We start from the raw sequence: 16,028 nt of genomic DNA on the forward strand, positions 1-16,028 counted from the left end.
ACTGTTTCCATATAGGCCTCTAAATAGGCCATAAAGCTTGAATGCTGTAATCTGAAATGCCTTTGTCATGAACTGACGCTTCCTTTGCAAAGTTTATTGCCCCCCATGGATCTAGCGAAACTTGGGCAGGTTGTAGGCAATCAAAACTTTAGCGTGCCCCCCATGCGAAGGAGACTGCTTTTGATCGCGAATGAGGATACTTCTCTTCCTTGGTGGTAGCTTCGCCATGTGTATAGCAACAAGTATCTGCCTTGTTTGCTGGCTCTCTGTTGATTTTCTCAAATGTAGGTGTTGGAGCCGCTTTCCTCACTAGATCAAGGCCTATAGTACTTGGCGAAATAAGATGCAAAATAGCAAACTGTTTGCTTTCATTTAATCCTTCGCGAGTCTTATGCCAAAGAGGATGATTGGATCATGGCTATCGTCATCATGACGTGTGACCAAGTGAAACCACCATATTTTGCTGCAACTTTAGCATCTAAAACCGCATCGGTTTTAATCATGTTTTATTTAAAAAACATCAGGCCACTATGCTGGCCCTGCGGTGGTAGGAAAAGGTGGAATATCTTCACTGTCGCCTTAGATGCGATTCTCAAGATGGAATAATGACTCATTAATTATCAACTAGGGCCACTCACTGGCCCAGCTAATAAATTAATCTCCAAACATATTTGAGCTATAAATCAAGGCGTATTGGAGAAGTATCTTCAGTGTCGCCTTAGATGCGATTCTCAAGATGGAATAATGACTCATTAATTATCAACTAGGGCCACTTACTGGCCCAGCTAAGAAATTAATCTCCAAACATATTTGAGCTATAAATCAAGGTGTAATGGAGAAGTATTCCTTGCAACCTAGAAATGGCATCCAAGAAACCATTCGTTATCGATCAGGCAGATGAAATCACTGAGAAAGCCGCATTCGCCTGGCGGACTAACATGAGTGTTCGATGTAGAAGTCAGACCAGAGAGGAGAGAAGTCGACTGATGGGCTTTGGTGGCGGTGATAGTCAAGCGAGTCTGGGTCCCACACCTCGCGATCGTTTGCCAGATGATGCTATGGCCTATTATGGGTTTCCCATCCGTCGTCCCATAGCGGCTCTTCGGCAGGTGCCTGGTGATTTTAGCAGTTGGGGACCAAGGAGGAAAGTGGGCTACTGGCCTACCGTCGCTCCCGAGGAAAATATTTGGTATCAGGAGGTCCGAGCGAGAGATTTGGCCCGATGGGATGCGGTGGGTATCACCCAAACCATCGATCTATGCTTCTGTCTTCCCAATAATACTAGCCCTGCACCGCTAGCCGCCGCTCTTTGCTTCTGGAACACCTCCAGCAATACATTCGATTTCCGGTTTGGGCAGATGAGCATAACTCTGCTGGATGTTCTTACCATCACGGGGTTGCCCATTGACTTTGACCCCTATGTGCATGGTCAGTTTGATGACATTCAATTTTCTTTGAGAATGGATATGGCTGGTCGAGGGCATCATAGCAAATCCTACCCATCCTGGCGCGACTATTACTGCACCCGGCGTGACCATACAGGAGGTATCGCATTCCTGGAATTCTGGCTTTGCAAATTTATCTTTTGCACTTCTTCCAACAAACCTACTGGGCCTTGGAATTCTCTGGCCACTGCTCTCTACAATGGTATTTGTGTTGGCCTTGGGCAACCTGTATTGGGTGCGTTATATCGCTCCCTTTATAGAGCCGTAATGTGCCCATTTGATACCGACATTAGTGGCCCCTTCTGGATCCTTGCCTTTTGGCTGCAGATTTATTTCCCTCTCTTCCGCCGCGGTGATATCGATATTCCAAAGGAACCTCCAGTTGATTCCCTTTTGGGGAACTGGCTTTGCCGCAACGTAAGGTATCGAGCTCCACCCTACTCCGAGTGTTTTATTTTCTTGTACTTGCTGGGAGAGATGCCAGACCCAAAAATAGTCCTTTCTAGGCGATTCCCTCCTCCCCTTGATGATGGCTTTCTGCCCAGTGGACGGGATCATAGCGAAAGAGCCCTCCTGGCCTTTCGTCGCGCCATCTCCTGCTTGGATATTCGTCTTGCCACTGACCGCGTAAGTTATGAGCTCTATGCCCCTAACCACTTTGCTCGCCAATTTGGGTTGGCCCAGTTGGTACCCTGGCCTCTGGTTGATTCTGCCAATTACTACACCTCTTGGCGGAGATTAGCCCCACCTGGGTCTGCCCCCTTTCAAAGTTGGTTTACTTTGATAGTGATTCCCCCTTGGGTCAGAGTGCTGTACCCCCTCAACGATGTAGACGATGATTATGCTGATTGGTGGAAAGAAGTGTCTGTGAACTGTTGGGACCCGCCACATGACGAACTCTTCGTCCTGATCTTTCGTGGCATGAGTAGTCCTGGTCCAGAGGACAGCAAGATTCTTGAGCACGCGCTTCTCCAACCCTGCAGCACAACCCCCGCGACCTATTCTACCTTCTCGCTCATCGCGTCCAGGGATACAAATCCACGAGCCTAGGGCAACAGTATGTTTTTGTCTTTCTTCACCATTCCTTTTCCTTGGCTTGAGTATCAATCCTTATTGCTAAGTGCATTTGTTTTATTTTTAGCGTACCACCTGGAGCAGGGCAGCCTCTACTCAGGCCGGGAAACAGAAGGCAGTAGCCGAGGAGCCTCCTGAGGGGGAGTCCTCTGACGATGACGATGTGAGCCTTGCTGAGGTAAACTGCCCCAGACTAATTCTGACTTTGCACATTTGGCTTTCCAGACCCCTTCTATTTTCTGAGTTGTGATTCCTCTTCTGTGCAGGTAATTGCTGCTCATACTTGCAAACGCGGTCGTGCCCAAATCGCTGAAGAGGACTTTGAGGATGACGAGCCTCTGTCAATGCGGCTGGTGAGCTCTGGCCCTGTTTTTTTTTATTTAAATTTTAGAATCTGGGCAGGATCTTCATTATGTATCTTTTGACAGGTCCGTCAGAGGACCACTGATCCCTCTCGCCTGAGCGAGGCTGGATCCTCAGCCGCTGCAGAAGAGCCAATTCTCTTGCTAGTTCAAGCATCAACTAACCCCGTGGCACCTCTTCCATCTCCTACATCTACAGAGCATCTGCAAGGTCCTACCATTCTAATAACGATCTCTGATGACGACTCTTCGGAGGATGAAAGCGTGGAAAGCCACTCTGAGACTTCTGCCGCTTATGAGGAACTGATGACGACAGAGATTCTCGCGGCACAAGAGGTTCAAGAGGTGAATGAGGTGGGGCCTCTTCCTCTTGGTGACCACGTACCAGATATTGACCCGACAGCTCGAGAAGTAAGCCACTGTTTGGCCAATACTTTCCATTTCCCTTTAGATCCAACCCCGCTTTCTGGCATTTCTGAATCTAACCAGGATTCTGTTTGTACCGAGGAGGTGGCTACAAACGCTGAGGGTCCTATCGGCCGGACAGTCACCCCAAAAATGGAAAATGATACTGACGGTGGTGGTGCCCCCCAAGTCTCGCGAATAAATGAGACAACCGTCGAAGCCGAGGGCCCTGTGCTTGAATCTGCTCCACTTGCCCATGGTGAGCCATGAGTTGAGTTTCCAGATTCTCCCTTTTGCATTGGTGGTTCGTGATCCTGTGGCGCCTCCGCCGCCTCCTCCTCCTACCAGATTCGAGAGATTGATGAGGGTGTTGGAGGTAACTCCTCTTTCTGCTGTGGATGAGGCTAAGGTGGTGCTTCACGAACATCTGGGTCCTCAGGTATTGGAGACTGACATCCTCCCGCGAGTCTTGGAAGCCCTAAGGTATCTTTGCCAGGAGAAGGCATTGACCCTGCAGCAATTTAGTGCCATTGACGATCTGCTGAATGAACTTGGTGAGGCCCGCCAACGTCAACCGGCCGCGAACGCCCAGACTCACGACACTCGAGAGGCTTTGAATAGCCTCTCTCGAGAAATGGACATCTCTCGCGGTATTTTAAATGAGCGAACCAACCGCCTGCGGGAACTACAAATCCAAAGGTCCGACTTCAAACTTCGGATCGAGGACCTCCATGCCGGTTTAGCCTTTGTTGAAAACGCGATTGCTACAGAAGAAGCCCAACTCGATGAACCTCTGGCTGCTTCTGAAGAAATGGGCCGCAACCTGGCCCATCTCAGAGAACGGGCCACTCAGGCCGAAGCTAGTGCTATTGCGGCGAACCTCCGCGTGGAGGAACTTTGCTTGAAATTGAGCTTTGCGGGCCAATCTCTGTAGGCCCCCTCGAAAACCGTTCGGTCTCCTCACATGATATTAATCCCTTCTTTTCCGAGATTTAAGGCATTAATCACTCGTTGAAAAACAACGGTCGTGAAAAAATAATCTCGTGAATAGAACAGTTACCTCTTCGAAAACCGTTCGATCTCTTCACATGCTATTAATCCTTTTAATAATAGCTAACTCCTCAAAAACGGCTCCTCACATGCTGCTAGTCCCTTTTTTACCGAGATTTGGAATCACTAATCTTGATTTACTGACATCGGTTTTGAAATTGAGCTTCATTCAAGGGTGGGGATTTGCCTGAAGTCCCTATAAATAGTTGTATTTCGGGAAGGGAATACTCACAACAATTTTTCTGAAATATTCAAGAAATGGCCTTTCAGTCCTTGCTTCTTTTTCTCCTTCTTCACAAATCTTCCCCTCATGAAATGACCTTTAGCCTCTAAATTTTAGGCTTTATGGCGTAATCTTAAGCCTGGGTTAGGCCTCATGGCGTAATCTTAGGCAACCCCTTGTTTCTTCCTTCTGGAATTCTGCAACAACAATGCCAGGCTTCAGATTGGTTTAGAAACGCGTGGGGGCTCCGAGTGTGGGATCCACGATCATGCGAGATCATCTTTGTCATAATCCTACACGCGGAGCGAAACGGAGAAAGGGAGGACGGCAACTCTGAGGTTCGTCTTTCCTCCTCTGTTTCCTTCCTTCTGGACCCGGCCCGTGTTGTGTCCTCCAGATGGAAGGGGCTTTGGTTCTCACCTCATTCTCCCCCTTTCTCTTCTTGATAGAATCTTGGAGGGATGAGAAGGGATGGACTCTTTGAAGGAATGAGTTCAAGCCACAGAATGGCTGTTCCTATACTTCACGTCCAACTAATGGTGGTTACCATGGCTAGAGGGGGTGCAGAGACTCAAGCTGATATTCGGTTCCTTCACTCTCTGCCCCTCCAGGAGATAATGGCGCGGCTCAACCCGGCGTTGGATTCCATAGCTGCTTCCAATTGAGGGGGCTCGGGGGCTCCATTTTCTTTCACTGGAGTCTCCCCTTCTCATGGATAATGGTGTTGGCCAAGCTTATATTGGATTCCTCTGCCGCTTCCATGTAAAGGGGGCGCGGGGGCTCCGTTACTCCTCTTTTTCCTTCCTTGAAGTCTGCTCCTCCTTGAGATAATGGCGCGGCTCAACCCGGCGTTGGATTCCATAGCTGCTTCCACTTGAGAAAAGATTCAGAAGATATCCGAAGATTCCTGTTTTGTATTGTAGCCACTTTTGGCTTTGTAATGAATGTACTGCTTTTGGCCGCAAAGCCACTTTATGAATACAATAATATTTTCTTATCCTGATATCCAAATATCCGTGAGAAGCCAATAATTGTGTCTCGCAAGGCCCCAAATATAGGCCCCTATAGTTGTATATTGAAAATAATATGAACTTTTAAAATATGCTCCGCGTCAAAAAGAGCCTCGCGGCGAGGGTTTTGAGAAAATATGTATCTTTTGGATCCACTTGCTGGCTCCCAACTCAAAACTCTTAGCGTCAATAACTCCTTCTTTTCCGACATTTAAGGCACTAATCACTCGTTGAAAAACAACAGTCGTGAAAAATAATCTCGTGAAAAGAACAGTTACCTCCTTGAAAACCGTTCGATTTCCCCACATGCTATTAATCCTTTAATAATAGCTAACTCCTCAAAAACCGCTCCTCACACGCTGCTAGTCCCTTTTTTCCCGAGATTTGGAATCACTAATCTCGATTTACTGACATCGATTTGACTTCTCTTTGACCGTCCATCCAAGGGTGGATATTTGCATGCCTATATCTTCCTCCACATTATAAACCCAAATTTCCAATCCCAAAATCATTTCATCAATTCGAATATTTCTAACAGCAATCTTTCTTAATTACTCATCATCATCACTCTTCAATTCTCGCATTCTCTCAATCCATCACCAATGGAACCACAAACCCAGCAACCAACCGAGGATGGAGGAAGCAACAAAGCAGCCGGGAGTAGTGCTAACATGCTTTGTAAGCGGAGCAGGTGGAATCCCACTACAGATCAGATAAGAATTCTCAAGGAGCTTTTCTACAATAAGGGAGTTAGGTCCCCAACTGTAGAGCAGGTTGAGAGGATCTATCTCCAGCTGAAATGGTACGGCAAGATCGAGTTCAAGAACGTCTATTTTTGGTTCGTGAACCAAAGGGCTCGGGAGAAGCAGAAGAAGAAGTCCACTTCGGATGTTCATGTGCCCATGCAAAGATCAGGGCTTGTTGGTGATGACAGTGTTACCAATTGGAAACATGAGGATCAATATATTAACTTTGGATCTTCTGCACCTGCTTCTGCTTCTTCCGCTGGTGTGATGATTGCTGTTAACGGGCAGATGGGGAACTATGGTGGTTATGGATCTATGAACATGGAGAAGAGTGCTAGGGATTGTTCAATCTCAGCTGCAGGGGGAACTAGTTCTATTTTCTTTGACATGAATGTAGAACAAACTTTCATGGAACAAAGAGGAGAAGATCACCAGGAGATTGAAACCCTTTCACTGTTTCCCGTGCATGGTGATGACATCTTTGACAACATGAAGACTACTTCCGATGAAGGTGGCGGTCACGGTGGTGGCTCTCACATTTCCCTTGAGCTCAGCCTTTCCTGTGAGGGCAAAGCTGGAAAAAGTTTCCAGAGCCGCTGACTCGGCTTAGAAGCTTCGCGAGTGTAGGAACACTTAAAATTGCCCCCTAAGAGTTGTATTTATTTTATTTTATTTTATTTTTTATTTTATTTTATTATTATTATTATTTTTTTAAGCCATAATTTTAGAGACAAAAAACTCAACATAGACAGTTGAAAGGGCATCCTAAGACTCAAAACAAAACAAAAACAAGAACAACACATAAAGTGACGCAACAAACAAGAAAAAACGTTTTGGACTTAGGGATATTTCTCTTCTCCTTTTGGTAACTCCTTTGGAATATGACCAGGTGAAGAGAGGAACGATTTTGGCGGAGCTCAGCTCACTTGATTGACAGGGGACGAGACCCTTTGTCAGCACTTCTCGTATCCAAAGTAGACCTTAGACATTACATCCCATTGGATGACCCTACTATGAAGAAGATATTTACCCAAAATTCATTTTGACTCTAATAATAAAAAACAACCAACGAAATAAAGAACAAAGAAGAACAAAAAAAACCAAAATATGAATATAAACAAACAATTACTATTGAAGTGTCGCTAGGCTAAATGGGCTTAGTATTGTATAGTGTTGCCCCCCTAGTGTTGCTAAGCATAGCAAAGAAATGATTATGGGCCTCAAAAACAGGCCTTCATAAATGGGCTTTGCGAGTGTAGGAACACTAGAATTGTCCCCCATGTCTTATGCGAATAAACTGTCTACTAAATTAATCCCTTAGTGTTTTGACTCCGCAGTAATTTTTGGATCGTACTAATTTTTTTTATTTTATTTTTATTTTTATTATTATTATTTATATATATATATATATATATATATACAGTCCGGCTACACTAAGGATGTCCTTAGTTTTTCTTAGGTACGAATTTCCGGTTTTCACCCACTTTCCGATCAAATTTTCACATCTTAACCGTTCAGTTTTTAGGTCCTAATGTATAGATCACCTCTGCGAAATTTCAGCCAAATTGGTGATCATTAAGGCATCCAAAAATGCAAATTACAACAATGTAAACGAACGGTTCCGGTTCGACAGATTCGGTTCGTTCGTGTAAATTGCAGTTTTGGACGCCTTAACGATCACCAAATTGGTTGAAATTTTGCAGAGGTGATCCATACATTAGGACCTAAAAACTGAACGGTTAAGATGTGAAAATGTGATCGGAAAGTGGGTGAAAACAGTAAATCCGTTCCATAAGAAAAACTAAGGACATCCATACCTGAGAAAAATCCTATATATATATATATATATATATATATATATATATATATATATATATATATATATAAGTAGCTGAATTCAATAAGACAATGTGAATCAAGGTTTAGACATGTGGCCCAAGTATAGTCGTCTAGACACAAATTTTCTTTCAAATCCTTTGGGCAACCTTACTGAAATGGCCAGGTGGGGGAGGGCGAACAAGAGAGGCAGAATCCATTTTGGCATGAGCTACTCCCACATAGTGGTTTAGGCCCATTTGCACGCACTTCTGGATTCAAGAACCTGTCATGAACGTTGTCCCCTTTCTAGACACCATTTCACATAGGCTATACTTACTAAGATGAGAAAGGTCATAAGTGTGAAGACAGTTCAACAATTGTTAATAAAAGCCGCCCTTAACCTTAAGGGACCTGAACTAGGCACCAATAAGGAGTTTAGGCCAATATTAACAAAAGAGACTTCACCTATTCCGTTATGATTCACAACCGCTTACCAAATCCAACTCTTTTTTTTTTTTTTTACTATAAAGGTAAAAAACTGAAAACTGACAGGAAATTAACAATAAAGCAAGGAGCTAGCAGCGACACGTTTGGCTAACCTCTAGAAGACCACGGGGGAGGCCATCTATGCTTCATTCCAAGCTCCGATGTATCAAAATTTGTAGGGTAAAAATCCCTCCTGTGAGAGCTTGTAGGAAAAGAACAAAGATACTTCTCGTTGAAGAATTTGGAAGAATTTGGCTCGTGAGAGGGGTAATCTTGCCCCCCAAGTATCTTTGTTGGTTGACGAAGCATGATCTTCATTTGCAATTCGGGAGATGACGGTGTCCCAAGATCGGCTTTGTCGCCAACTGTCGCCATCTTCTCTTGATCAAAGGGATGATCATGGGTCATATCTTGCCCCCCATGCATCTGATCAGTAGCCACGTATTTGGCTTGATCAGTGGAGAAATCAGCTATCTGTTCAGAGACAATTTCATTGTCAGAAAAACATTCTTGTGGACCGTCTTCTCCATGCACAACCTCTGTGTAAGGCTGTGACTCACCAGTGAGACCCTTAGGTTGATTGCCACCTATAGGCAAGTTAGTCTCAGAAACGACCTCTTCGCGAGCAGGTTCTTGACGTTCCAATTCGCCTTGTGTTTGTTGTGCCCCCAACTCGAGCCTCTTGACTGAAATCGTGAACTCATCGAGCCGTCGACGGTCCTCCGCGAGGGCTTTTCTCAGATTCTCATGGTATGCGGTAGAATTCTTTTGAAGGATATCAAGCCGCTCTTCTATGCTCGCATTCTCTGGAATGGGAATGGGCACATAGCAAACAGGCATGACTTCAGGAATTTCTTTTGGTAAAGATTTTCCTCTGGCATCCCAATGATGGTGAACACAAAAAGACTCTGGTGTAGTCCCACCGGGTGTGCCAAAATGTTTTGCTCCAATTTTGTTGCAGCTGGTCAACGGTCTCTTTTCTGCGCGGGCGTGCCAGCACCGTTCGGGTGCGGTCGTCGGGAGTGTCCCTTGACCTGACTTCTTTCAAGCAATTGTAGACGAGGAGAGCACCAACCTCGTCGTGGGATTCTTTGTGCCTTGTGCTGGAGGACTTTGTCTTGTGTTACCAAGTCGATACTCAACGTTGTAGGTTAAGCAGAGCGAAATCACCAGGAAGTAGAGAGAACTTGCTAAAGCGTGACTTTAGCTTGGCTGAGTTGCTAGGGCGTTACCCTTGCTTGGCAGGTTCCGTAACCGTTGTGGTCGTGGTACTACAATCGGCTCCCGAGGAGACTAGGACCGAAGTGACAGAGGGTTTGGTGGCACTGAAAGTCGGCTTCTGAGAAGACTAGGATTAGGAGTGTGATCACCGGTAAGAGAAAGAGAAGGAGAGGAGTCGCTCTTAGAGAGGTTTGCTCTAGAGAGAACTTAGATCATCTTAGAGATGTTTGTAGAGTGAATTGTGTTGTTGTGTTTAAGTGTTTCATTGTAACCTCTATTTATAGGCTACCATGCCAAGGTGTTTAGCATTAAACAAATGATAGTGGAGCATTAATTAGAGATAAAAAATGATGAATTTTGGAGATAAGGAAGCATAATTGGAGGTAAAGCATGATGAATTTCAGAGATAAGGAGATAAGGAGGCATAATTGGAGATAAGGAATGATGAATTTTGGAGATAAGGAAGCACTTTCTGCTCCTTTATTCCTTCAATTTTATCTCCATCAAGCACTCAGATTTGGACCATGACTTCTTCATAAGAAATGTTCCACTATGAGTGTAGATCACCCTGGTAAAATTTCAGAACTTTTTATATAGTGGTTGGGCCGAAAACGCTGCTGGACCTCTTACAGGTCCAGTTTTCCAAGCCTCTCTAGACAAGGAAATTGGACTGATTGTTTGAAGGCCTTCCACTCAAAACTAGCTCTAGCACTCTTCATAAGAAATGATCCTTGTGCTTTATAGATTTAATCTGGAAAGTTTCAGCTCATTTGAATTTCGTTTGGTTAGTCTGCCGCCCCTCCTTCCTTGTTTAGCTCGGTTTCTCCTAGCCGAAGTAGGAAAATGTGCTAAAGTTGACTTTTCATGCTTTCATGCTTCCATGCTTCCATAGTAGGCTTTATTTAGCCTCTAAATATATATTTCGAACTTGTCGACAATATATAGTTTGAGTCACTGACATTGGCTCAATTTCTCCAAGACGTGCCTTGTCAGGCCAAAATGCTCATTTTGGGTCCAAACAAACAGTGCTGGTCACTTGTCTTTTGCTTAGCGGCTTGTGCCATTTATGATTTTGGTATGAGCCAACATCTGGTGTACGTGCCTTCTAGCCATAGATAAATAATGAAATTATCTATTTTTTAAAAAGTGCAAGTATAAAATGTTTGAAATACATAGTAGAATTAATAACTTTTGTATTAGACCCACTTTTCGATCACATTTCCGCAAATCAATCGTTAGATATTGAGATACTTATGTGCAGATCATTTATGCAATTTTTCAATGAAATTGAAAATCGTTAAGACATTCATAATCATGGCTTATAAGTTATAAACATGAACGGTTCATGTTTGACAAATTTGGTTCGTCAATTAATTTGATCTATTTCAATACCTTAACGAATAATAATTTGTAAGGAAATGATTTGCACATAACAATTTGTAACGAATAACAATTTGTATGTACTCATGCATGCATAAAAATCTAATAGTTGATTTATAATAATATAATATAAAAAAATAGGTATTTCAAACTATTCTATTAGATTTATAATAATATAATACCTTTGATAAAAGTAGGTATGCCAAAGTATTGATAAAAGGGCTCCCTATAAAGCCGACCTCTGCCAATACGATCGGCATTTCACTACCTCCGAAAACACTCAAAAATGAACAGACGGATCACAGAGAATGATCGGAACCGCCAAACCGCCGCAACCAGCTCCGCCACCACAATTCCTTACTTACCTGACAACGTCGTCGAAAAAATCCTGTCCTTCCTTCCGATCAATCTAGCGGCCCAGGCGAACACCGTTTCGAAACAATGGGCAGCCCTGTGGCCTTCGTTCCCAGTAATCGATCTCGACGAGGCCGATCCGATCAATTGCGAACTCTATATCGAACCTGGACGTTTCCTCAGCTTCTTGCACCATTCTGTCAGACGATGCGGGGATCAAAAGCGCTTGGACAAGTTGAGGATTCGAGCCAACCTTCGATACGCCTACGTTTTGGTTAGAGAATGGGTTGATTTTGCAATTGATAGGTGTGTCAAAGAGTTAGATCTTCGAAATTTGGGTGAGAATAGGTACTACCTCCTAGCGCATAACGTTTTAACTCTGAAATCTTTAACTAGTCTGAATTTGGAGAATGTGAGAGTGTATGCAAGTTCTGGAATTGATGGTCCTGTTAGCCTACCCTTACTGAAAACCATGTCACTCACGGAGTTGGAAATTTTCGACGATGAGGAGGACTGGGCCATTTGCGCCGTCCCCAGCTTAATTTCGGGGTGTCCTAGCATGGAGCAATTGTCAATTAAGAAATGTAAGCTTGGCTACTCTACCATGGAGCTTGAAATTTCAAGTTACAGTCTCAAATCCTTGGAAATTATGCATTGCCATTGTATGAATTTGGTGGTTACCGCCAAGAATCTCGAGTCTTTTACATTCTATTCGGATTGTACCTGTCCTTACCATAAGACTATGTACTTGTGGGAATGTGATAACTTGAAACATGTGGACATCTCTTGTTTGGGGTTGAAACAGCTTCTACTGCATACATGCCTCAAAACTTTGGAGAACTCGTTTTACACTCCAAATCTAGAGGCTTTTGAGTTTAGCGGATATCTGAAGGCCAAGGTCCATTTTGTGGATGCTCCATCAAAGTTATTAAAGGCTACAATCAGAGTTTGGGAGACCTCATGGCCCATTGAATATTATTCTGCTATGAGAGGTTTTCTTGAAAGTTTCAATTGCTCCAAAAAAGTGAAGCTACATATTGAGGATGCTGAGGTAATATATATAAAATCTCTTTTTCAATTCTTTTGTTGCTGCTTATAGTTCCTAGCCTCTTATTTCTAACATTGCACATAGTCGTAACTTTTAATTTTAACCCAATTGCTTGAATTCCTCATCCTTTGAAACTTAATGAATCTGGACTAGCTTACTCAAAGTAGAAGTGTTTTTGGTTAGTTAGCTTAGCCTTAGCCGGTTAAGTTAGTAAAGAAACCGGAGCATAGAAAGGAATTTTATATTGAAAAGATGTCTTGATTTGATTCAGTTGGTGTTTGAAATTCTGCAAAAGCTAGGTAGGATCCCAAAACCTTCAAATTACCATATCTGACCCAAGACAGAACATGTATGCTGGTATAGGAATGTTGCTTTTTGTTGGTTAATGTGAGGATTTATAAATTGGATTCTCTTAAAATGAAGTTATAATTGAAGAGTGCAATGTGCAATTACATATTTCTTGTGATTTCCATCTTTAATAGTTTGATGTCAATGGCTTGTAGGGTGTCATAATACCAGAACATCGGAGAATGGAATGGTCTTCCCCATTACCTAGTATTAAGCAGCTGCAGCTATACTTTTCTGCTCCATTGGGGGACAGAGAATATTGTTTGAGACCTTCATTGATTTGGATGGCGCCATCTGCTGAGATTCTACCATTTCTAGATAATGATGATGATGATGAGGATGACAATGATGATGACTATGATGATGATGATGACAATGATGACGACGATGATGACCACAACGAAGACTAAATAGTAAAGCAAATGTTTTTGGGGATATGGGGACTGTGAGAGAGTGGTGATTTCCATCATTCAGAAATTCGGACAAAGGTAGAGTTTGATATTCTATCAGTAGAGTTATTTACGGAAAATGATCACTTGAAGCTATACTCTGTGCTTATGAAGATTGTTTTAGTTCCTATAAAGATAAAAAAATTAAGATTGTTGCAGTGCTCTTACGTACTTCTTTCATCTTATTTAGTGTAATAAACAAGTTTTTATACTCCAGCATTCACATGCTCAAAGTTAATTAATTAACTGCCACCTAGTCTTGACTGTTGACAATGAAATGTACTGCTTGAGTGAGAGTCCCTCCTTTGCATGTCTTAAACTTTTTGAGATTAATGTTGGGATGCCTTTCCATTTTGTATTTGCCATTAAGCTCATGTTTGTTTACTTCCCAGGGCGGTTGAAAGTTCAAGTTCCAGTGTTTAACTCTTGGACTTCATCAATTGGAAAGCTCAGCAAATTGAAATTTCATGCTTTGAATCTCAGTCTTTTTGCATTCCTGTCAGAATGGTGCAGTTTCCGCAAGTTCATACATATCATCAGCATCCTTAGTCAGTTTCATGAATTTCAAAAGGATATTGAGGCATCCTCACGTCTGTGTCGAACATGAATTTCTTAAACATAAAAGACCTTTCATTATATTTTGTCGTGGAATCATTTTCTGCCCTCAGAGAACTGTCTCAAATCAACTGGCTAGCAGTTCTTTACTGTAGTTGTGTTGTTGAAACTTAAGAATCAAATGCATCGCTGACTAAGATCATGGTGCAATTTATCTTCAAGCTCTATTATATGGTGGATGGTTGATTGGAATAGTTGGTTGTCCAGGAGATTGCTTTTACCTCGACCTGTGGAAGTTAGACATTAGAATCCATCTCTGCCATTGTCAGTGATCTTATTGCTTTGTTGATGCAAATGATAAGTTGTTAACTTACACAACTAGTTTTCTATTAAATGCAAATATGATCGACGTAAATTATATGTGGCTTTCATTATTCTCTCGACGCCTCATGGTTAGCACTATGGCTTTCGTTTCCCCAAAGCCTCTCAAAACTTGTTGATCGCTGTTTTGCTAAAACGTTCATCCACTTGAATCTTTGTCTCTTGATCATTGTATATCTCGTTTTGGAGGGTGAGCACTCTTGCCATTTAACTTGTCACCGATGTTGAACACGGTAACCGATACTTTAGCATGAAAGGGAAATCAGGGAATGTAAGCTTTCACCACTCGACTTTCGGTTTACTTCTAGTCTTTTACATTAGATTTTCTCTGGTTTGTAAGGGTCTAACAAGACCAAGCTCGGATATCGGGTCACAAGTCATATATGTAGATTTCAGGTGCCACTTCCCTGAAGCAAAGCACAGAGAAAGCTTAACTCAGAGACTGCCCAACTCTGGGATCACTGTTACCAATTCGCATTGGAAGGACAAGAAGACACACAACAACCTCATTTTCAGCTGGCTAACAAGCTCTTCTTTCTCTCCCATAATAAGAACACGGGGTAAACATGGCATCATTGTACGAAAGCCTGGTTTCAGAATCAGTACGTCCTGGAGATTGACCAAAGTATTTTGGACTCAACGCTCGCCAAGAATCATGACGAGCTCAAGAAGCTCAACTAAAATTGATATCATTCTTTTTTTCTATTTTCATTTAATCTTGTCCTGACTTCTGTTCGATCATTGAGAATCCTAGATATTGACTCTTCTCCTCCATCGTTATTGAAGCATCGGTTGGGTAACTTGTTAGACAGTTCTGTAACCTTAGTTCACTTCCCAATGGGGCATTGTGATCGCGTGTATACTAGTGGTGTTTTTCACAGGCAACTAAATACTTTGACACATTGGGTTTGCTTTCCATGTAAAAAAAAAAAAAAAAAAAAGAGCTGTTTGGGTGATATATGAATAAAACTATAGATAACTACGTTATAATCGTACTCCTATAAGCTCTGTGGGTTACATGTGTATGCACTTGTTTCCAACTTTGTTAAGCTCGTTCGGTTTACGCTCTTATTACTTCTACAATGCATCAATACTTGGTTTGTGCATTGAACTGAACCCCTTGCTCGGTGTTCTCCCTGGTCATCCATGACTCCATGTTCCCTGTATTACTGTATGAGTTGACGGTATATATGAAAACAAGAGTTGTTTCATGATTCCGTTTGTTGGTCGTAAGAGCTCATTTGGCCAAGTTCCTGTTTTTCATCGGTGTTGTTGACAAGGTAGCAGATAGATGAGTTTTAACTTATGCATCTCGATTTGTTATCCAACTCTTTCTTGTCAATATAGGAGAAAGCCTTGAAACAACTCAAGGTAACAAGAAAGCAAAAGAGTTGCGGTTAAAAAAAAAAAAAAAATTAAAATAGTTGCACTTGGTGTCCTATACGCTACAGAGAAAGCTTAATTAACTACTAAACTCGGAAATGGGAGAGCCAAAACATGCTTAAAGACAGAACTAATGGAACTATTCCTAATACTTACTTTTTGCTTTATCAGTGCTCTCAGGCAGTGGCGAAGCCAGAGTTTCATATCAACTGGGGCACTCAAAAATTTTAGAAAAAAAAAATTAGAATTGAAAATATATCCTAAAATTTTAATAAAAAATATTAAATTAG

At 42.5% G+C, this 16,028-nt stretch overlaps 1 protein-coding gene across 2 annotated transcripts; it reads left to right on the plus strand.

Annotated features, from left to right (window-relative positions):
- The first annotated feature begins 11,437 nt into the window (after positions 1-11,437).
- On the plus strand, positions 11,438-14,216 carry LOC133740670 (putative FBD-associated F-box protein At5g56700). 2 transcript variants are annotated; one of them, XR_009861367.1, is made up of 3 exons: positions 11,438-12,625; positions 13,126-13,458; positions 13,812-14,216. XR_009861367.1 is itself a non-coding variant. In XM_062168604.1 (2 exons), exons 1-2 carry the CDS (start codon positions 11,507-11,509, stop codon positions 13,378-13,380), a joined length of 1,374 nt encoding a protein of 457 aa, XP_062024588.1. In that variant the 5' UTR covers positions 11,438-11,506; the 3' UTR covers positions 13,381-13,633. The 2 variants fall into 2 exon arrangements, 1 of the variants encoding a protein (XP_062024588.1); XM_062168604.1 differs by lacking the exon at positions 13,812-14,216 and having other exon boundaries at positions 13,126-13,633.
- Positions 14,217-16,028: the final 1,812 nt, after the last annotated feature.

Source organism: Rosa rugosa, chromosome 3 (genome assembly GCF_958449725.1).
Source record: "Rosa rugosa chromosome 3, drRosRugo1.1, whole genome shotgun sequence".
In the NCBI taxonomy this organism is placed as follows: Eukaryota; Viridiplantae; Streptophyta; class Magnoliopsida; order Rosales; family Rosaceae; genus Rosa; species Rosa rugosa.

Bases quoted from the DNA above. Each gene is read 5' to 3' on its own strand.
- LOC133740670 (XM_062168604.1), top strand. From the start codon at position 11,507: ATGAACAGACGGATCACAGAGAATGATCGGAACCGCCAAACCGCCGCA. The intron at 12,626-13,125 runs GTAATATATATA...AATGGCTTGTAG, and splicing joins TACATATTGAGGATGCTGAG to GGTGTCATAATACCAGAACA.